General features: G+C 42.0%; 1 protein-coding gene across 1 annotated transcript; it reads right to left on the minus strand.

Moving 5' to 3' along the window:
- On the minus strand, positions 363–966 carry LOC110434803 (histone H2A.Z-specific chaperone CHZ1-like). The gene is made up of 2 exons (XM_021459530.1): positions 937–966; positions 363–845 (listed from the first exon to the last, which is right to left on the minus strand). Exons 1-2 carry the CDS (start codon positions 964–966, stop codon positions 363–365), a joined length of 513 nt encoding a protein of 170 aa, XP_021315205.1.

Below are 24,422 nucleotides of genomic sequence, written 5' to 3' on the forward strand. Positions count from 1 at the left end.
TCCAGCATTCCTAATTATTGTTACCAGACTGCACTACTAAGGCCAGCGCCGTTAAAGGCCTTAGGTTATCTCTCTGACATAACGATAGTTATGGTATACCAACACCCGACATTTCTGGTGCCATTGCTAATGATGGTTTTATAGTCTATCTTTAGTAGTGATGCTAAGAAATGCCAACAGGCGTTGACCTGGGTGGCCAGCAGTTCGTCCCTAAGCCCTATAAAAATCAAGACAGGAGATCAGATGACGGAAAGGAAAACAAGACGCAACAAAGAAAACACAAGGGCACAGAAGACTTACCACAGATCTTCTCTGATGCCCTCCACCCTGGCTCGAGGCCGCCACAGCAGCACGGCCTCGAGTCAACGGCCCCGTCGTAGAGGTTTTGACCCTGTGGCCTGGACCAGACGCTGGATGGGATTTCCCCCGGGCGGGATCAGGGGGCGTGTCGGCGTGTGGGTGGCGAGGGGACGCCTCCTTCTGGCGCCTGTCGTGAGGCTCACCTTGTGGCCCCTTGGAGGCCCCGCACGCAACGTGGCAACGTCAGTTTGCAGTAGGTCTTGTAGGATCTGGTCAAGGCGAGCCGCCATTCCCTCGAAATCATCGCCGTCGTCATCATCATCATTCTCGTCATCCTCGTCAGGGGAGTCCTCCTCAGACTCCCCCCCATGCCTCGACTTGGCTCGGCGTTCCTCAAGCGCTTGCCGCTCGAGGTTCTTCTTCTTTTCTTTCTTCTTCTCTGCGTCCTTCACGGACTTTTGCTTCTCTATGGAGGCACGCCGTTTCTTGCGGTCGGCGTCGTCCTCCTTCACCGGAGGCTTCGAGGACCAGGCGTCGATGGGCCCCTATCAGAATAGGCACAACTCTCAGAGAAATTGGAAAGAGAACGACGCAACTAACAACAAAGGTCAGGTAACGATAACTCGAGATACTTACCAAGTCATAGTAACCCTCCCCAGGCTTCATAGGGAAGCCATTCACCTCCTCCGGCTAGAAGTCGCCCGCGACGGTCGCGCGGACCCTGGCAGCAACTTCTTCGTCCGAGGGCGCCTCGTTGGACATCCGGCATGCCTCGAGGTCTCGAGACGAAACACCGGGGCCCATCTCATCCATCCTCAACGGCCGAGACATCAACGGGAGCACCCGTCGATGATGGACCGCCGAGAGAACGAGCACGGTGGTCAGGCCTTCCTCGCGCAGCGTCTTTAGGGCATCGAGGAGGGGGTGGAGTCGGGACTGGAGGGTCTTGACGATGCCATAATTCCAGTTCTCTGGGCGCTCGGAAATCAGCTGCCCGGTGTAGGCAGGGAAGAGGTCATCGTTGTTGCGGAGGTAAAACCACTGAGAGTCCCACTTGGCGTGGTTGGACGTCAGCCCAATGGGGATGTACTCTCGAGGCTCCTCCGCGTGGCCCGTCTTCTGGACTAGGTTGAGGCAACCGGCCCGCACCGGCTTCCTCACCCCGGAGAAGTGCTGGAGCTCGACACCGTAGTGGTGGCTAAGCGCCCTCATGAAGCGGCTTGGAGGGGATCCAAGGCCGTGGCGGTGGAACTTGGCGAAGGAGATGATGTAGCCCCTTGGTGGGTTTGGCTCCCGATGATCTGCTGGCGGCGCGATCCATTAAGGCCGCGTCGAGGAAACACGGGGGTGCAAAAGCCCCTCCTTCTCTAGGTCCCTCAACCGGCACTCCATCATGGACGATGGGCGCCAATCGTCAGCAGCGATGAGTCTCACAGGCATCTTGGTGGAAGGTGGAAGGCGGCTCTACGGTGCGTTGTGCTTCAAGAGGGCAGGAGGATGCAGAGGAACAAGGGCGAGAGCAATACTAGAATGTGGAAGAGACAACAGCCGGGCGATCCCTCGATATTTATAGACACCCCCAACAGGCGGATCCGACAAACGCGGTAACTTCCTCAGTATATGCACCGTCTAAAGGTCTTCTCTCTCTCTCTCTCTCTTTCTCTCTCTCTCTCTCTCTCAGGACGTTATGGATTCCGCCAATGGAACTGCGCCGCAACGGCTCCCTCCTAAAAAGGTGCGCCCAACGGGCAAGAAAATGAACCGCTATGATTCTTCCTTCTGTCGCAAGGTAAGCCAGGCACACGCCGCCGCAAGAACCTCGAGGGAGCGCAGACCGGCCCACTGGACGGGTTCGACGGTTGCCCTCGAGTACCAGAGTCAGGAGCACCCAGCGAGGGGTCAAAAACGCGGCCTGCCTCAAGAACTCGTTGGGGGTATCCAAGGCAGGGGCAAGAAGGTCGAGAGGAATCCCCACGGAGGGAGGCATCGAGCCACTGGACTCTATGGAACGAGACCAGTATCCTCGACTACGCAAGCCCAGCTTTAATGAGAATGCCTCCGGGCTGCAGCCAACCCCCTCGAACGGGTTCTCACTTGGATTACCCGATAAGAGCTCACCTAGGACAATGGCGCTCGCTCCATCGGGAGTATGTCACGCTCCTAACCGCGAAAAGGTAAGACCGGCCAATGAGGGTCAGAGGCTCCCTTTCGGAACAAATGCCCAGCATTGTCTTCTAGTATGCCTTCGAGGGCCAAGTATTGAAAACCGTCATCGATGCCTTGAGGGTTCTCATCGCATTCGCGATCATCATAACGAACTTGTTCATCGCCATCGTAGATCATGTTCATCAATATTTCTTCATCATCTCTCGAGTCGGCCATTTCTACAAAAATATGTGTATATGTGACGTTAATTATATATGCTAAACCCTAGACCCTAGGGTTTAGTGTTTACGGCTTAGGGTTTATGGTTTATGGTGTAGGGTTTCCTAGGGTTTACGGCGTAGGGTTTAGGGTTTACGATGTAGGGTTTAGGGTTTATGGCTTAGGGTTTAGGGTTTAGGGTATGTCATTTGATTATGAACATCATTTGCTAACAAAAGTGGAATCAAGTGTATCTCTCATAAATAAATAGATTAAGTAAATTATAGGTAAAATTTACTAATTTTTATCACTAATTATAAACATACCACTAGTAGTGTATGTCATTTGATTATGAACATCATTTGCTAACAAAAGTGGAATCAAGTGTATCTCTCATAAATAAATAGATTAAATAAATTACAGGTAAAATTTACCAATTTATATCACTAATTATAAATATACCGCTAACATCATTTATACACAATATATGTATTCTAGTTATATAAATAGATGAATCTCTAGACATACCTATATTTTGAAGCCGGTGATGCGTTTAGACCTCGAAACTTTGAATCTACAATTCAAATCACTAATGCATTTTTAATGTTTGTGTGTGTTTGTTAATTCACTAATATATATATATATATGTGTGTTAATATATATATATATATGCACCTCATAAAATTTATTTTCACCTCATAAAATTTATTAATAAATATCCGCATATTATTTATCCACGTATTAATAAGTATCAAAAACATAATTATCCAAAGATAAGTATCAACATATTAATTTATATCAACGTATTAATGTGGCGTATCACTAATTATAAAACACTAACCCTAGTTAATATATTATAAAACACTAATTATATATAATATAAAACACTAACCCTGGTTAATATATTATAAAACACTAATTATATATATTATAAAACACTAACCCTAGTTAATTAATTTATATATGTTAATATTTTTTGTTTTTTATTTTTCTCTCCCTCACTGCATTTTTTCTCTGCCTCTCTCCCTTTTAATTTGAGCTCTACAGGGTGGGGCCGGGGAGCGCGCGTGCCGGAGACGGCCACCGCGCGGCGTGTGAGCCGGCCGAGGGCGCGCGCGCCTGGCGATGGTGGGCCGGCCGGGCTCCGGGGCGGCGCTGGGAGATCGAGGGGATGAAGCGGACGTACGGCGGCGGTACCGCTCGACGCGGCGTTGCTCGGCGGCGAGGACGACGACGAGGACGACAACAGCGAGGATGAGATGGCGCAGCAGCGAGGACGAGACGACGGCACAGCGGCAGTTACCTAGGAGGAAGAGGAAGAGGCGATCTCGCGCAGGTGAAAAAAGGAGAGGAAGAGGGGGCCTCCAATATGGTAGCACCTAAAATATTGACTTCGTTTCCACATTGGGCACGTCCCGAAGCGTGTTTCGGAATAGGTTCACTGCCTTGTCCCTTTCCAAACACTACTTTCAAATCCTTGACCATCTTGAATATATACCTCTGCCCCATCTCGGTTGCCGGGCTTGGACCGGTGTTCTGTCGTACCTTTAAAATATTTGCCTTTCTTTCTCAACTGGTGGTTCTTTGCAAGAAATCGATGATAGCCAAGATATATGACCTTTCGATATTTTTTCAAATAGACAGCCTCAAGGTGACCAAAACAATGGGTGCATGCATTATATCCCTTGTTTGTCTGTCCTGAAAGATTACTTAAAGCTGGCCAGTCATTGATCGTTATGAACAACAATGCTCACAGGTCGAATGCTTCCTGTTTGTACTCATCCCACACACGTGTTGATATTTGGTAACGCAATAAGGAAATGATCCGCAAGCGCACGGATATCGGTGAGCATTTCACCCGGGAGGTTATCCAGAGTTATCGTATTTATATTTTTACCACTGGGAGAAAGGGTGCATCTGACTAACCAAATCTATTGCTACTATCCCTTTAGGCTACAAAGAATGTTTCTCGTTGTGAGTGATGTATAGAGAAGACTGCAACCGTAGTCTCGTTCTAACCTTGGTAAGGATGATCTACTGCTCTATTAGGGAGGCTCACGGAATCTAGACAACACAAAGGATGTTCGACCCGCACCTATAAACCCTACCCGTCCTGCTAACGAGATATGGTCTGCAAAGGTAACTCGGAAATGTCACGTTCCTCGCTACTACCACGGTCCAGCTAGTCAGGGGATATCTATGAGTACCCTAGCCTAAACACCACGTTTACGCTAGCAATGATTACTCTAATACTCAACCGGAAGAGGATTAAAGTAAACTCATAAACCAAAGAATAATAAAACAAGAACTTACTAGAATTAGAAGTCGAATTACTGAAGAATCTTAGAAGCAAGCCTCGGGTTAAGAGACTTGATCCCGCAGGTACAACTCGGAGTAGACACCAACAAGCCAGCCTTCCTCCGATCTACACCTCCACTCTATCTCTCTCAATCTAGTAGAAACTAGAAGATCTATTTCTACTTACATTGGTTGCTAAGCCTAAAAAGAAATATTATTTAGAGAAGAGGTTTTCCTTCGAGGGCACCCCTCAATCTCTATGATAACTTCTTGTCTTCTCCAGGGGCCAGGGGGGTCTCCTTATATAGTCCTCCTCCTCTATGCGTTTTTGGGTCGGTAGGCGAGGAGGTACTATGTTTTCCTTGATCCAATAGGTTGGTGGAATATCCCGTGCGAAGAGAGTCCCGAAAGGCTTCCAGAGGGGGGCGGGCACCCAGGTCCTCAGGGCGGGTGCCCTGGGCCTGGCCCCTTTCGGCCTCCGCTTCCTTCCCGTGGCTTCTGGAGTCTTCTAGATGGTAGAAAATTGCGCGGTGCGTTGATATCTCTATGTAATCCCGACATGTGGGCCTTTCTTTCTTATTTCCTGATATCCCCCAGTAGAAATAGACAAACACCAAAACTCGTGGAATTCTGTCAGATAAAACCCTAAGTCTGGGTGTTGGTTGCATTTGGATCATTTTCTTTATTTATTTGATGATTATATTTGGTACTTAAGGACCGTCAACAACTCCCCCAAGCTTACCTCTTGCTCGTCCCTGAGCAAGGATGAACTCAAGAGTTTCTGCAGTGGTTTAATGCCTTAATGCAGTGGTTTAATGTCTCATAGGTAGGAGACAGCTAATACATACTTACAAGACATTTATTGCGTAGTCAAACCATGGATCCAGAGAAACAAGTCAATAAGTCAAATCAAGATGTGCATGTGTGGCGAATGAATGGTGTATGGCGATAATAATGGTGAAAGTCTAATTCTACTTTTGCTCTTTTGAGGGGATACATACCTTTCTTGCACTTTGAAGCTTTTTGAGGATAATGAGATGCTCTATATTTTCTTTTTCTTTTTCTCTCAGGTGGGTATCTTGTACCCCTAATTCTACTGTCGGACACTTGTCCATTTTTACCTCTCGTCTCACTTTTTATTTTCTTCGAGGTTCCGAGCACTTGCCCCTTTTTATTTCCTCGTATTATTATTTTTTTCTTTTTTTTAAGCACTCATCTCCTTAAATAATATAGCAAGTGGTAGTAACCAAGATAACTCGAGCATTTATTTCACAGGGAATAACAGGGATAGGAAAATATTTTTGGCTATTCTCTCCCGGATTAGGAGTAGAATAATTTCGGGTGAATGTGGAGACAGAAATGAATGGATATATGTGGATGGTACTTCCGGAGTAGAAGTAGCATGTATGAGTGAACGTGCAAGTGAATCTTGATTTTAACCACATGACAAGCTCCTAAGGGTCTACACAGCTTGACCACACTCAATGCTCATAAGCAGTAAAAAGTAAATATGTGGCTCAAAGTCTAGCAAGCATGTATATATGGCTGTGGTAGGAATTTAAACTCTCATCATATAGGAACTCATCATGTGTTATTTTAAAGATTTTTTAAAGATAAAATTCTCCAGAATTCTAGCATCTCTAAGAACAGATAAACAGCAGCTCAACCTTCCCATATCATATCCGTTAACGACTTAGACTTTAGATCAAGTACTCTTCCCACAAGTTCAGGTTTAGAGCAAATCTTACTTCATAACAGTCATGCCTAAACTTGAGAGAGATTTCAATTTTAAGAACTAGTCATGGCAGAGCAACTATTCATCATTTCTATGTGAGAGCTTATCATGAGGGTTCATAGCAAACTTTATTTATTTATTTATTTAGCAAACTAAGCAAAGATATATATAAAAGCACAAAATCTTTATTTGGGTTTTTATGATTATGCATCTTTTTATTATTTTGAGTAAAGTATAAACGCGAGTAGAAACACTTAGCTAGATAAATGGGGGTACTCTCCCCCAAGCTGGATTTTGACGTAATTTCTTCTGATGTAGCTAGCAGGTGGTGGAGGTGTATTTGAAAGTCGGCAGCACCCTGACAGTGATTAGGATGTCCTCCGTCTGCTAGTCTTCTTTGATCCTTGAATTCTGTGGAGCTCAAATAGACAACAAAGCTTTGTGGAACTGGTTAAGTGTTAGCATAAATATCTAGCCTTTATCATGTTGAGCCTCCTCAATAAATGTTATTTATTTAGCAGGATCATGCACTTCTTATTTTTATATTTTTATTGTAAGATTAAAACATATTTATTTTATGCCACCACAGTGAATGTACTTATGAGTTTTATGCCATGAGCATACTCACATGGGGCTTACTATTTTTTTTAACATTTTTATTTTCTTCTCAAGATAGCATGAACTTGATTAACTAAGCAAACTATTGAATGGAAAAGGATAACTACCAAGTTTACCTCTTGGTAAGGCGTTCGGTATTTTTAAGTCCTCCGAACGGGACTCTTCGTTTTCTCAGTCGTCCTGGGATTCGCTAGGTGGCGTAGTCGGTAATTCCGGTGGCGCCTCCTCTTCGTGTATAACTATCTTCTCTCTCCACACCTGACTCGGTGCTACGGTCTCCTCAGGACAGTTCTGTTCAAGCTATATGTCTTCAGACCTTATCACTTCTCCTTCGTAGTCTACCCATCCGTCCTTGATGATTTGCCTCCTCTGGTTGCGGTTGCATTGTCTTCTTCTTGTCCTGACCTGCTTAGAGTCTTCAACTATATAGTTAGGATCATTAAAGTAGTGGCGTACCTTCTCAGAGGGGAAGTGCATGTGGACTTCTCCGGTTCCAATGATGGCTTTGATAGTGTTTGAGGAACGGTCTTCCAAGGATGATGGGTGGATCGTACTCGTCTTCTCCCATGCCAATGACCTGAAAATCATCTAGAGCTGAATGCATATTGGTTGTAGGGGCATGGTTCCATGCAGGAGCTGATAAGTGACTGCGGCCATTATGTTGTCGTCAGATCCGGTGTCGTAGAGTATCTTCTGAAAAGAGTATCCATTGATTGTGCATTCGATGCTTGGAACACCAGGGTCGTCCTTCTTGACCAAGAAAGGTGACTTGAGTCGACGATCTTGACCTCCTTGAGCTGCAGTGACCATCTTAGCTGACTCGGTCCACATTTGCTTGTTCTTGTTCCTCCTGTTGGTCCTCTTTCTTGGTTCATGTCAGGATTGCTCTAAAGTTTGTGTAGTCTTGTTCTTGAAGGAAAGTCTACTTCTTCCCCTTGATGTAGAGACTGATCTTGGCAGCATTAGCGTAGATGACAGCTCTGGTGTTTAGGAATGGCCTCCCTAAGATGATGGGTGTCCTCTCCTCAGTACCAGTCTCTATCACCATGAAGTTTGCTGGAGCGTACAAGGTACCAACTCGGACACAGAGGTTCTTCAATATTTCCTTTGGGAAACTAAGTGTCTGATCTCCATTGTGTTTGTGCTCGTAGATCCCGGTTCTTCACTTGGTGGAATCTGGGAGTTGTAAAACTCCTCTATGTTTTGTTTGAAGTGTACCTTAAGATGTTACCTTACTTGAAGAGTGATGGTACAGTATCACCTTGTGGAAGCTTTCCTTTCTTAGCGGTTGTGCATCGTGTTTGTGGCACCCTCCATGAATCATCTCTTATGAGCTATGTCTTTCTTCTGCAAATTATTAAACTTCATGTGTCACTTTCTTCATCTCCAATGCGAGTTTATCTCAGGACTTCCCAGGTTGATATTGAAAGTTTTCCTGCAGGGGTTAGTCCAACAAAATATCCCATATCTACTATAGCACACTATCGGCTCAAAAATCAACCTAGACACCATGTCTAATTTTATTTAGAAGGGCATTTTAACCTAAGCACCATGCTTAATTTAAAATCCCTTAGAAGTAAGATCATCATTCCTAAACTAAGCACCATGCTTAATTAAGAGATAAATGAAACTATTCCAAACCTAGACATATACTAAAGCAAATAAAGGTAGCATGAGAGCATTTATAGAGATCTACTTAAGTGGAGATGAAGTAGTGTAATTAGTATTTAACAAATTGAGCATGTCTGAAAGGTAAGGACAACCAACGTAGCAACATGGCAAAAGATGTTTTTATGTAAAGTACTCCCCCAAGCTTGAATTTTGCAAAATTCAAGTTTGGATGAATTTAATTCAATGTTGTGTGATGGTTGGTTGGACATACCTTGTACTTATCATTCATCCGATCTTCTTGCTCCAATCGTAGAAAGGTTAGTGGCAAGAATACCCGAAGGAATATTTCTACAATTATCTCAATATGCTCAATACACAAGGCAATGTTGCAAATAATTAGAAGTTCATGTTACGATCTGATAAGTGCTTGTTTAAGGATGCTAAGCTTATCCTTGGGAAACCATCAAGTTATGTTGGTGAAGTGGTTTCCCCTCCAACACCTACCTATATCAAGATCAACTCAACGAGATCTGCAATATTTATTATAGACATATGCATCGACAACCGCTCTTTTAAAGTTTTTATAAATAGAAAAGAAGAGAGGGTTGGAGATCTCAAATGTGGTAAGGATGGAGAGACAAATTGATTGAAGAGATGTTTTATATGAGCAAGGACTGGGGGAAGTATTTATGAAATAACTTCCATGCTCACTGTTGTTTCTCTCATTCTCAAACTCCAAGGATGATTCTTCATGAATGTTTAAAATTCCTCTAGGATTGTCTCTCAAGTTTGTTTTATCTATCCATTCAATGGTGATAGCACATGGATTTTTAATGCCCTCTAGCCATTGATGTTGCTCTTCTCGATCCTCCTTCTTATGCATGGGATGTCTAGAGAGATTCATAGGATTATCGGGAGGTTCAAGAGAAAGAGCATAGTAGAAATTATTAAGCTCAAGGATGGGTTGGATAGCCGAATTATGGGATTGAAATGTTTGGAAATCGGCTATTGAAACTTCCTCTCCTTGTATGGGAGATGATTCCTTTTCTATCTCTAAGATTTTTCTATGAAGACTAGTACAAGAAGGATATCCACGAATGAAGACATACCTTCCTTTACTAATAGATAAAGAAAGAAGGACTCTACCAAAGGTTATATGATTAAGACCAATGTGAAAATATCTAGGAAAAACATGGTCTTGTAGGGCTAGGTCTAAACCAGAATTTATAGAAAGATTAACAGATTCCCTAGGTGTAGCTAAAAGTGCATTATCTTCTTGATTAAAAGATAGGACCTCAGCTATAGAAAAGGGTTGGTTTTGACCTATTGCAATCAACTCCGGACACAGATCATAAATAGGGGCAGGACTTGTTGACTCCCATGGTCTATGGCTGGTCTCCGAAGGTGCAAAGAATTTAATAATAGGTATGGAATTTGAGTTATCCATAAAGATAAAAATAAAAAGCTAAAAGAATAAAAGTATAAAAGTATAATACAAGATAATAGCAAGACTCAAAGTTATCTCAGCAAACCGTCTTTCTCCCCGGCAACGGCGCCAGAAATGCTTGTTGATATTTGGTAACGCAATAAGGAAATGATCCGCAAGCGCACGGATATCGGTGAGCATTTCACCCGGGAGGTTATCCAGAGTTATCGTATTTATATTTTTACCACTGGGAGAAAGGGTGCATCTGAGTAACCAAATCTATTGCTACTATCCCTTTAGGCTACAAAGAATGTTTCTCAATGTGAGTGATGTATAGAGAAGACTGCAACCGTAGTCTCGTTCTAACCTTGGTAAGGATGATCTACTGCTCTATTAGGGAGGCTCACGGAATCTAGAAAACACAAAGGATGTTCGACCCGCACCTATAAACCCTACCCGTCCTGCTAACGAGATATGGTCTGCAAAGGTAACTCGGAAATGTCACATTCCTCGCTACTACCACGGTCCAGCTAGTCAGGGGATATCTATGAGTACCCTAGCCTAAACACCATATTTACGCTAGCAATGATTACTCTAATACTCAACCGGAAGAGGATTAAAGTAAACTCATAAACCAAAGAACAATAAAACAAGAACTTACTAGAATTAGAAGTCGAATTACTGAAGAATCTTAGAAGCAAGCCTCGGGTTAGGACACTTGATCCCGCAGGTACAACTCGGAGTAGACACTGACAGGCCAGCCTTCCTCCGATCTACACCTCCACTCTATCTCTCTCAATCTAGTAGAAACTAGAAGATCTATTTCTACTTACATTGGTTGCTAAGCCTAAAAAGAAATATTATTTAGAGAAGAGGTTTTCCTTCGAGGGCACCCCTCAATCTCTATGATAACTTCTTGTCTTCTCCAGGGGGCAGGGGGGGTCTCCTTATATAGTCCTCCTCCTCTATGCGTTTTTGGGTCGGTAGGCAAGGTGGTACTATATTTTCCTTGATCCAATAGGTCGGTGGAATATCCCATGCGAAGAGAGTCCCGAAAGGCTTCCAGAGGGGGGCGGGCGCCCAGGTCCTCAGGGCGGGCGCCCTGGGCCTGGCCCCTTTCGGCCTCCGCTTCCTTCCCGTGGCTTCTAGAGTCTTCTAGATGGTAGAAAATTGTGCGGTGCGTTGATATCTCTATGTAATCCCGACATGTGGGCCTTTCTTCCTTATTTCCTGATAGCCCCCTGTAGAAATAGACAAACACCAAAACTCGTGGAATTCTGTTAGATAAAACCCTAAGTCTGGGTGTTGGTTGCATTTGGATCCTTTTCTTTATTTATTTGATGATTATATTTGGTACTTAAGGACTGTCAACAACACGCACACCTGGTTTGCTCCATAGAAGCAGAAGTTCCTCAACTAATGGTTTTAGGTAGACCTCGATATCGTTGCCAGGTTGCTACAGGCCTTGGATGAGTACCGGCATCATAATAAACTTTTGCTTCATGCATAACCATAGAGGAAGGTTGTAGATACATAGAGTAATTGGCCAAGGGCTATGACTAGAGCTCTGGTCCCCAATAGGATTACATAGAGTAATTGGCCAAGGGCTATGACTAGAGCTCTGGTCCCCAATAGGATTAAATCCATCCGTACTTAATGCGAACCTTAGGTTTCTTGCATCGTCTGCAAAGTCTGGGAATTCTCTATCTATTTCTCTCCACTGGAACCCATCTGCAGGGTGTGTCAACATGCTATCCACCTTACGGTCTTCTTTGTGCCATCACAACAACTTTGTGTGGTCCTTGTTTCTAAACAGTCATTTTAGGCGTGGTATTATTGGCGCATACCACAAAACCTTGGTAGGGATTTTCTTCTTTGGACGTTCTTCATCCTCAACATCGCCAGGGTCATCTCGCAAGATCTTGTGCCGTGACGCATTGCAAATAGGGTATTCATCTAAATTCTCGTGCTCGCCACGGTACAGGATGCAGTCATTAGGACATGCATGTATCTTCTCAATTTGTAATCCTAGAGGGCAGACGATCTTCTTTACTTCGTATGTAGTGGTGGGCAATTCGTTAGGCTTCAGAAGCATCTTTTTTTGGGTCTTCAGTAATTTTCTAAATGCCTTGTCAGATATACCATTCTCTGCCTTCCACTGTAACAACTCTAGTGTTGTGCCTAGCTTTTTCTGCCCATCTTCGGCGGACGGGTATAGTAACTTCTTGTGATCTTCTAGCATTTGGTCAAACTTAGCGTTCTCCTTTTCACTTTTGCAATCTCTCTGTGTAACGTGAATGACATCACCAAGAGCATCATCATCTTCAGCTATAGTGTTTTCTGCATCCTCCTCTTCTTTACCATCCTCCATCGCAAAGTCACAGTATTGAGTAAAAACATCGTCAGGGTCTGCTTGTTCTTCTTCACCTTCTTCCATCATAACCCTGGACTCTCCTGCTTGGTCCAACAAATATAGTTTGGCATGAAACCCGACTTGAACAAGTGCAAGTAAATAGTTCTTGAGCTACAAAATTCTTTCATATTCATACATACGGCACATGGGCAGCACATATAACTATCTCGCTTGTTTTCCTCTGTCACTCTTAAGAATTCTCGCACGCCCGCAATGAACTCGTTGGAGCGGCGATCAGCATTGTACATCCAATGGCGTGACGTCATCTGCATTGTCATGGAATTTGTATTTTTCTATTAAAAGGTGTAATTTTATCTCTAAATAAAATTAATTTGAAGAATTTTTAAAGTTAAAATTAATTTATTTTGAAATTACAAAGAATCAACATTATTTAATATTTTAAAATGAGAACATGAACAAATTAAAGTAAAAAAATATCCTCAATTGTCTATAATAGAACTAAACATAATTTGTGTATACATAGATGTAATGATATGTGTATACTATTTTTTAGGTATTACATTTATCGTCTTTTATAAAAATTCAAACATGAAAAGTGATTAAGCTAGCAACAAGAAATAAAATAGCCACATACAACATAAAATTGTAATATGGTGCTGCTAAAACATAGGAGGATGAAGCTAGCAACCTTTCAAACAAATCGACGACGGCGTAGAAGCGTTGAAGTGGATTGATCGCTGCAGATGAGAGCAAGAACCAGCAAGAACAATGGAAGAACAAGCAAGAACAAAGGAGCTCGAGCTCGGGCAGAGAGGAAGAAGAGGGAAAAGGAGCTTGAATTTATAGGGGGAGGGTTTAATCCCGGTTGGTAACACAAACCGGGTCTAAATGATCCGTGCCACAAACTGGGACAAAAGCTTTAGTCCCGGTTAGTGGCACAAACCGAGACTAGCGATCGGGATTTAGTCCGAGTTGGTGACACCAACCGGGACTAAAGGTCCCTCCCGACAGTGTCTGACAATAGAGTTGTTAGGGAGGGACCTTTAATCCCTGTTGGTGTTACCAACCGGAGCTAAAGATCCTTTTTGTCCCAGACGCCAAAAATGCCGAGACTAAAGGCATTTGGGCACATCGATGAAAGGCCTGTTCTAGTGAATACCAGCCGGGACTAAAGGGTTCCTAGTTTTTTCTTTTTCTTTTCTTTTCTTTTCTGTTCTGATTTTAGTTTTGTTTATTTATTTAATAGGTTTTCCAATATGTATTCTTTGCTGCTAATATATATATATATATAAGTGCTATTCTACACCCTAGGTGTAGAATACTATTCTACACTAAACTGTTGTACTGAGCAAAATTCAGTATCGCTCAGTATTCGTCTTTTAGTATTGTTCAGTATTTCGTGGTCCTGAATGTTGGACAAGTTAATATTGAACACTCTCCAGTACTGCTCAGTATTTTTTCTACTCAGTTTTGACTTGTGGTGTAGAATAATATTCTACACCTAGAGTGTAGAATAGCGCTACCGTATATATATATATATAGGGAAACTCCTTTCTACACGTACGTGTAGTTACTCCCACCAATCGAGTCACGAAGAGAGGTGTAATCTTATCGGATCACAATGTACAGATCGCTACCCGTTAGGAGTATGTAATTAATTATTAATTTATTTATTTTAGATATGGTCATCATCCACGGATCCACCCCGCCGCCCCCTCATCAGGCCATTAGTAGATCCGAAATTAGCGGCTTCCACCGCTTATATTTTGCTCGTCCATCGAAAGTGATCCGAAATTTTCTAGTTCAAAAGTAGCGGAGGCTTAGCCTCTCAGGTTTCCCGTGCGCCGCCGCCATCCCTGCCGTTTTCCTCTGCTGTCGCCGGTGGCCATGCTGTGCTGGTAGCGCCGGGATCTGCTGCGCGTCCGTGCACCTCGCAGCCATGCTCGTCACCTATTTCCGAGCGGTCCGGTGCGTTGCCGACGTACTCGTCCAGTTCTCGAGCCTCCAGCCCTGCACCATGCCGCCTGGTTTGTAGAGCTGACGCTGCCGCTGCCGCTGCCCACCGACCACGACGAAGGCGACGAGCTCAAGTTGCAGCGGAGCATCTCCGCATCCGGCTCCCCATCCCTGCACACTGACTCTGGGCTGCGACCACTCCCTCTCCGACGCATGCCTTAGACTCCGACCCCCCCGATCTGTGGGACGACGCTACCTGCCTCCGTCCATGCGTGCCGCAGGTTCTGTTTTCCAGCAGCCGGCCGCCGGGTTTGTCTTCCCCTTCCGTGCTAGCGTCATCGACGACCTCAAATCCATGTGGCCTGCCCATGGCCCTCGGCCATCTGTTCCAGTTCCAGATCGTCATACTTCCCGTTATACATGTGTATGTTATCATATTGTCCATAGAATTTGAAAATATACATACGCTTTACGCATAAACGTGTATGTACTCATACTAATGTGTAGAATAATATATGTACCAATATACTCCTTATAAGGTCTCACATTATGTAACAGACATGTTGTATATCTGCTTTTATACATATATACTTACTTCTAAAAAGTATGTATATATACTCCCATCTAAAAAGTATGTATGTATATATTCTTGTCAAAAAAGTCTGTGTATATACACTCCCATTCAAAAAAGTATCTGCATATACTTCCATCCAAAAAGTATATATATACTCCCATCCAAAAAGTGTATACAATGGCTATGCAGTGCATATATTATTTTTATTTGTTCCACTAAACTATATATATGTACGACATGCCATGCTCTGTTGTTTTGTATATCTCCGTACGTGGTTTAGTATACACTTATATATACTATGTAAAACCTGACATATGTATGCATGCATACTCTATTCTGAAAAATATGTATAAATACTTCATTTCAAAAAGTAAATACAGAAACTCTATTCCAAAAAAGTATATAGGTATAGATACTCCATTCCAAAAAAATGTATATACTTACAGATACTCCATTCCAAAAAATATATATAAATACTCTATTATATATAAAAATTATGTGCATATACTCCATTTCAAAAATAATATGCATAAATACTATACTTTAAAGTATGTACACGTACTCCAATCTGTTGTACCATTTTTCTCGTTGGCATTCAAAATTCAAATGCGCAATGCATGCACCCGTCTCTTCCCTATTGGATTTCTAACGTACCCGCTACTTTTCTGGTTGGCATTCTCAATATCAAATGCGCCATGCATGCACCGTGTCTTCCCTAGTGGATTTTTGACGGACCCGTAAGGAGGTACGAGTAGATACACGTACGTGTAAAAAAAACTCATCCATATATATATATATATATATATATATATATATATATATATATATATATATATATATATATATATATATATATATATATATATTAGCAACATATGACAATAAGCTTATTTCATGCATATATAATTGAATTATATAACTACATATATATATATATATGCACATATAAATATATAGAAGTTGTTCTCCAAATCTATTACTACACAAGTTGTACTCCAAAGTTAGTACTCTAAACCTATTACAAGTTGTACTTCATCATCCAAAGATCTACAGGGCATACAAATGATCATCATTATTTAGAATCATCGTCTCATTAGGATTATAGTGGAACTCGCCACTTGGATTTATGGCTTGTTCCCGAAGAAATCCTGCTATTGCCTCTAGCATTGCTTGGAGTTGTTCATGTTGCATGAGTTTTTCTTCAACCATTTAGTTTTCAATTTGAATTCAAAGAAGGTATTAGTTATATCAAGATTATCAATAGTAATTCGAGAGAAAATGAAAAGAGACATGTGTTACATACTCTGAGGTATTCTTCAGGAATTCTATTTGTTTCTACCATAATATACTCGCAAACATAGTATCCACATAAGTTGTTACCCGGTTCTTATCTCAAGATCCACTGTAGGATGTAAAGATTCATCTCGTAAAAAAGACAAGAAATATGACATATGATATAATATACATACACCACGTACATTGACGAAGGATAAACGTACTTGTAGCTGTATTATCTTTAGTGGCGCCCTACATTGAGTTAGATGTTCTCAAACAATGAATCTTTCCAAACCCTAAACCAATGATATATATGAAACAAGAGAGTTGGATCATTAAGTATACATATATACAAGCTTAGTCTACTTTACACAAGCAATGGACCAAAATTACCTTTGGATGATGTCTATCATATCTTGGTAATCTTCTTGCGGTTTCTTCATTGATTCATAGATTACCAACCTACTTTCAGCAAGATCGATGACTATGAGTATCCTGTGAAAGTTATTCCTAGAGACATGAGTCATAGATTAGGGTTAAGTAAAATTAAAGGTGTACACTTGCATGTTAACTATATATATATAACTCACTTGAAGTTGTAGGTAAAGAGTATTCTTCTTTTGTCTTTTTGGTTCACAAAGAACATCATAAGATTCATACGCATGTCATTGATCCAAGTCGCCGAAGGGTTTGGCTCCTTGAAAACGACGTAAGGATCAACAAATCCAACAGCATTGTCGTTTTTGGATCTGAGCTCAGTCATTTGGAGCATGCATATAGTGAGTCCATCGACAAGTATGTGTGTAAGGATTACTACTATATAGACATGCTGGAGAGTTTAATAAAACAAAGAAATACTTACAAACAAAAGCAGCTAATGAGCGATATGTCCAGAGCGTCCATGTGGCATAGCTGGTGTAATTCACCCATCTAGACTAAGATAAGGTCATCGCCATGGAAGTAGTGATGGTTTCAAATTTGAACAGAAATCCAATCGACTCCACCTTTAGAAGCCTCCATGCACCAACTGTTGATTGCAAACATCTGCGTACCGAGTACATGTAGGTGCTTGGGGTTCATTAGACTCTTGCCCGGTGTAAAATTTCTCCTCTTTTCATCAACTACTTTCGCTCGTGGAAACTCCTGTCCAGCAGCAATATTTTCACTCGTGGAGTACGGGAGACCACTCTCAATGAAATAATTTTCAATTGAGTTCATCTCAGACAAAGTGGGCTCTCCAGATTTCGTCTGTACTACGCTCATGTTTGAACCATACTGATCTGCCACAATTAACAGGGACAAAGGTCTTGATGTGTCCCCGAGTTGTTGAACACCCTTTCCTACTTTCTTCTTGGTGGGTTGAGCTTTTACAGCTTTTAGTAGTTGGTGTTCATAGTTTGACTTTGGCAGAGGCTTTCGAGCTTCGCGCATTTTCCAGTTGTACTCTTCCACCCTCTTCCTCAGCTCCTCTTTTGGTAAGAAGAGGTATGGATTTTTAGGGTTCCGCTTCGCTTCAATTTCCTTTTTAGTTTTTTCAAAGTGTGCTTTCACATCTAAAGCAACCGATGCAATTAGCTCATCGTCACTCTTCTCATAAGACAACTTTTCACTAGTTGCTTTTTTACTAGAGGGAGCCTGACCCTGCTTCTTTGTAGGAGGTGGGACTGAAGCCTTTGGTGCTGGGGAAGACCTCTTCTTACTAGCTTGAGGCGGTGGCGGTGGCGGGGACAGTGCGGCCCGTGGCGGCGTTGAAGACCATGTTTGAGGTGGTGGTGAAGGCGGTGGCGGGGTGGGTGTGGCCCGTGGTGGCGTTGGAGATCATCGTGGAGGAGATGGGGTTGCAGTCGCGTCCTCCAATGCATCTTCACCGCCCACAGCACTATGATGCGCTAGGGAATGAAGAATTGGACTGAAGTCCCTGCTAGTAAAACAACGAGTGTTGTGAGTAATAAACTCTTTTTTGAATTCAATATATATAGGATGTTAGCGAATAAATTGTTTTTGAATCCATGCACTTCTGCTGATGATCTTGATCATCAGTAAGATGAGGTGGCGCCGGCGGTGAGACTCCACGAATGATGATGAAGCGCTTACGCAAACAATTGAATGTCTTCTCTGCCTCACCTAGAGTCTTTTCCACATCTCCCCTTCAATGTCGAGAGGCACGCTATCACAACCTTGCTCCACCCTATCCACTAAGACATGAGCATATCCTTCTAGTACTAGTTGACCATGGATTCTTGGTGTCCTCATCCGGTCGATAGGGTTTACAACACTGACAGCCACCTTCTTCGTCCCGGTTCCTTCTAGAATGTGTAGCTCACACGAAGTAACTGGTTCTGTGAGGTCATCCATGGAGAAGCGTAGCTTCGCGTCAGCTTGAACGGTCGGTACTTCCGTGGAGGCATAATTGCTCTTCAACTGACATAGGGGGCTAATGTTGACGTCTGCCGGCTGTGATGATGTAGCCCCCCCTCTCATCATTTCACTAAGTGCGGCTTGCACTTGCCTTTTGACCTCCTCACGCATCCAATCTTCGTGAATTTTGTCACGTTATTTTGACTCATGAACATACTCCTCCAACTTCCGGATCTGCTCTACCTCCTCATCCTTCTTTCTCTGGGAGCTTCTGTAAGTTTCTTGATCCGCTTGGAAGCAATGGTACCACGGAACCGCCCCATACCCTCTCGTACGCTCGTTGTGTTCTAGATTTTCAAGGGCGTACGTGAGTTCATCCTTTTCTCTATTGGGCTTGAACTGACCAGCCGCAATCGCTGCTTGTGCACGAACTAGCCTCTCTGTAGCTCTTGAGATTTCTAGGCACCAATCTAGCACCCTAGTTTCTTTATCCACGGTTCTCCCAAGACCGTATAACCAATGCTTCAAGCGTTCAACCCAATTCTCTCATACAGTCTAAGGTACTACCCCTTGGCAGTCATCTCTACTTCCATTCTTTCCCACTTTGGAACGGCACTCCTATAGCCACTGGATCCCAAATGATGGTGGTATCTCTTCTGAGCAGCATTCTCTTTGTTCCTTCTGAAAAGAGCCTCGCCCTCTTATGACGTTTTGTACTGCACGAAATCATTCCAAAAGGGTCTCATCTTGACATACGTCTTAGTGTTGAAATCTAGCGTCTCATTCTTCTTGATAAACTTATTGTACAAGTTCTTCTTCCAAGCCTGAAAGAATGTTGCCATCTTTTTCATTGTCCACTCCCAAATTCTCCTCTTCAGCTCCTCATCGTTCGTGTCGAACGTGAAATGCTCTCTGATGTCAGTCCATACTTCCTCCTTATCACGATCAGAGACAAAACTGATGTGTGGAGCACTTGGCTTCTTTTTCCATTCTTGAGCACTGATCGGTATCCATCTCTCACTAGGTAACCATAATGACTGACATATTTCTGTGCATGTGGTCCTAGTGGTTGGCCTATAGGCACGTCAAATTCGGAGATTATGTGACAGCCCTCCAATGGCTTCCTTGGCCCTCGTACCGGTCTGCTCTTCCCGGTCATAAATGTTGATCCAGAGAGCTACATATGTAAAGACACGAAGATAAAATTACTACAAGATGCAATAGACCCTAAATCCTAACCCTATTCCCTAATAAACATGTATAATATACCTCGCCAGTATTCGCTTGCTCGACAATTTGTTGCTCATGAGGCAGCGGGGAGGATCCCTGCATGATCTCCTCGTAATTTGCCTGCAAGAATTGACTCCCATCATCATCATCCTCGATTTGTTCATCACCACCAGCGATGAGATTCATCATGATTGCCTCACCATCGATTTGTTGATCCCTCGGATCGGTCATTGTCTATATATATAAAAGCTATATAAAAAACTATATACTAGTCAAGTATATATATAAAAAGCTATATATAAAAAACTCTATAGTAATCATTTCATGAATTATTTCATGAGGGCCTACATATAATCATTTTATATTCCTTAACAACTAAAAACTATATAAAATACATGGGGAAACTTATATTAATAATTTTATCATCGAATAAGTACATCATAAATATACAAATATTTCTAATATACAAATATTGTATCTCTAATATACAAATATTTCTAATAAACTTCATCAAAAATGGCAAAAAATATTAATAATTTTGACATCGAATAAGTACATCATAAATATACAAATATTTCTAATATGTAAATATTTTATCTCTAATATACAAATATTTCTAATATATAAATATTTATCTCTAATATACAAATATTTCTAATAAACTTCATCGGCAAAAGGAAAAAATATTAATAATTTTGACATCGAATAATTCATCATAAATATACAAATATTTTATCTCTAATATACAAATATTTCTAATAAACTTCATCGGCAATGGCAAAAAATAATAATAAATTTGACATCGAATAAGTACATCATAAACATACAAATATTTTGAATATATAAATATTTCTAATATACAAATATTTTATCTCTGATATACAAATATTTCTAATAAACTTCATCGGCAAAAGCAAAAAATATTAATAATTTTGACATCGAATAAGTACATAAATATACCAATATTTCGAATATACTTCATCGGCAAAAAGCAAAAAATATTAATAATTTTGACATCGAATAAGTCATCATAAATATAGAAATATTTCTAATATACAAATATTTTATCTCTAAAATACAAATATTTCTATTAAACTTCATTGACAAAGGCAAAAAATATATATTAATAATTTTGTCATTGAATAAGTATACGGTGGCGTTCGGCGCTCGGTGAGGGCCGATGGCGGCGCTCGGTGCGGGCCGGTGTCGGCGCTCGATCGTGCGGTGGCGCTCGGCGTCGGTGATGGTGGGCCGGTGGCGCTTGGCGCGGCGCTCGGTGTGAGCAGTGTGGTGGTGGCGCTCGGCACTCGGTACGACAGGGCCGACGGGCCGGGTCTCGACGGCAGCATGCGTGGAGCTCGACGGTCGTCGGAGAAGAGAGCAGGGAGATCTAGCTAGAGAGAGCGCACGGAGAAGACGAGTCGATCTGGAGTTGAGGGGTAGACGATGGCTTTTACAGGTCGGGGACCAGGCACACTACGAACCGGGACTAAAGGTGGTGTTTAGTTCGGGCCGATATACATGTCGAGACAAAAGGACCCCACACGTGGGCTACCAAAATTTTCGGGGCCTTTCGTTCCGGGCCTTACCAAGGCCTAGGACTAAAGGCCTGAAATTTTCCACATCCCCGCCGGTTCCATTAATTTTAGATTTTTCAATTGGTTTCTTTTTTATTTAAAGGCTAAAACTTTGTTAAATATATAGAAAACTAAATACTTGATATAATTTTTTCAAAAAATATATGTTTACTTTTGCTTTAATTTACACAGTAAAAATTTGTAACTTAAAATCTCTTTGTTTAAATATTAAACACAAATATCTCTAATATTAAGTATTTTGTTAATGTAAAAATATATTATTCAACTATAATTTACACAACTATTGGTTTCTAACAGAAAATTTATTTTTACATCATTTGAATGTTAATCTTTTGTTTATAGCCTAGAGGACCACATAAATCAATGATCACTACTGAACATATTAATTTAAATTCATCGTCAAATAAGTCTCAATTAATTATTTATTATATAATATCTTTACAACCCACTATTATGTGGGCACAACAGTGAACTTCTTCTTGACATATGACCCTTGGTTATGATCATCGCTTAACCATGGAGTGTCCTCATTGTTTAACAAAATGATTGGGTCTTTGTTCACTCTGAATGGCAGAATTCGGTCATCCCTTTCATACTCACCTGACATGTCCGACTTGTCTTCAATTCCAACAATGTTTATTTTTCCAGGAAGAGCTATGTGGCGCTTTGGCTCATGATTGACTTTTGAGTTGTCATCATTTTTCCCTCTCTTTGGTTTTGTAGACGTGTCTTTTACATAGAACACCTGACTCACATCCGCAGTAAGGACGAATGGTTCATCTTTGTACCCAATATTGTTAAGTTCCACGATTGTCATCCCATACTCCTTCTCGACTGTTACCCCACCTCTGGTCATCTTCACCCATTTACACCAGAACAAAGGAACTTTAAAATTTGTTGCGTAGTCTAGTTCCCATATGTCATGTATTTGGCCATAATATGTGTGTTTGTTCCCATTTGGATCTGTGACATCTAATCGTACACCACTATTTTGGTTGGTGCTCCTTTTATCTTGGGCAACTGTGTAAAATGTATTCTCATTGATCTCATATCCTTTATACGTGCTAATATGCCACGATGGCTACCTAGCCAACAAATAAAGCTCCTCATCTATGTTTCATCACCCTGACATTCTTCGCAACCAATCACCAAAGGTTTCCATGTAATGACGCCTAATCCAAGCTTCATTCTTCCCAGGCCACTCGGATCGAATGAAATCCTTATGTACCTCGATATACAGATCCATCATCTGTAGAACTATGTAGTGTGCTTTATTGAAGTAATCGCTCTTCGCACTGATATATGTTTTCTTCCCTAGTGTCCACTTGCCACTGAGTCTGCCCTCGTGTCATGATTCAGGAACGCCAATCGGGTCAAGGTCTGGAATAAAGTCAACACAGAACTCTATGACCTCCTCCGTGTCGTAGCCCTGGGTGATGCTTCCTTCTGGCCAAGAGCGACTGTGAACATATTTCTTCAGAACACCCATGAACCTCTTGAAGAGGAACATGGTGTGTAGGAGCATAGATCCAAGAATTATAATCTCCTTGACCAGGTGAACTAGGAGGTGTGTCATGATATCAAAGAAGGATGGAGGGAACACCAACTCAAAGCTGACAAGACATTGAATGACATCATTCTGCAGAGTAGCAAGTTCATCTAAATTAATTGCCTTCTAAAAAATTACATTAAGGAATACACATAACTTTACGGTGGCTAGACATACATGCAGAGGTAGAATTCCTCTTAGAGCAACAGGAAGCAGTTGCGTCATAAGCACATGGCAGTCATGGGACTTCAAGTTTAGGAACTTCTTCTCTTGCACATTAATTATTCTCTTTATATTGGAGAAGAATGTAGATGGGACCTTGATGTTGTTCAGGCATTCAAACATGGTTTCCTTCTCTTCTTTGCTCAGAGTATAGCTAGCAGGGCTTAAGTACTGGCGCCCGTCATCTGTCTTCTCCGGATACAGGTTGCCTCGTTCTTTCATTTCCTGCAAGTCTTGTCGTGCTTCAAGTGAATCCTTAGGTTTTCCATAGACACCCATGAATCTGAGAAGGTTCACACAAAGATTTTTTGTCAGGTGCATCACGTTGATCGCGTGGCGGACCTCTAGGACATGCCACTAGGGTAGCTCCCAAAATATGGACCTCTTCCACGTGGGTGCATGTCCCTGAGCGTCTTTGGGAATAGGTTCGCTGCTCCATCCCTTACCAAATACTACTTTTATATCCTTCACCATTTCGAGTATATCATCCCCGGTTCGGTTATGAGGCTTAGTCCGGTGGTCTGCCTTGCCTTTAAAATGTTTGCCTTTCTTTCTTACTGGGTGACCCACAAGAAGATACTGATAGTGGCCAATGTACACAACCTTTTGACATTTTTTTTAAAAATATACTAGCAAGGTCTTCGAAACAGTGTGTGCATGCATTGTTTCCCTTATTTGTCTGACATGAAAGATTACTTAGAGCAGGCCAGCCATTGATTGTGATGAACAACAGGTGCTTCGTCCAACAAATATAGTTGGGTACGAAACCCGACTTGAACAGGTGCGTATGAAGAGTCTTTGAGCATGAATATTCCTTAAAATTCTTACAGACGGCGCATGGCAGCATATGAAACCATCCTGCTTGTTTGCCTCAGCCACACCTAAGAAATAGTGCACGCTAGGAATGAACTCTTTAGAGCAGTGATCGACATTA

This window comes from Sorghum bicolor, chromosome 4 (assembly GCF_000003195.3).
Source record: "Sorghum bicolor cultivar BTx623 chromosome 4, Sorghum_bicolor_NCBIv3, whole genome shotgun sequence".
Taxonomy (NCBI): Eukaryota; Viridiplantae; Streptophyta; class Magnoliopsida; order Poales; family Poaceae; genus Sorghum; species Sorghum bicolor.

Bases quoted from the DNA above. Each gene is read 5' to 3' on its own strand.
- LOC110434803 (XM_021459530.1), bottom strand. From the start codon at position 966: ATGAAGCCTGGGGAGGGTTACTATGACTTG. The intron at 846-936 runs GTAAGTATCTCG...CTATTCTGATAG, and splicing joins GGGAGGGTTACTATGACTTG to GGGCCCATCGACGCCTGGTC.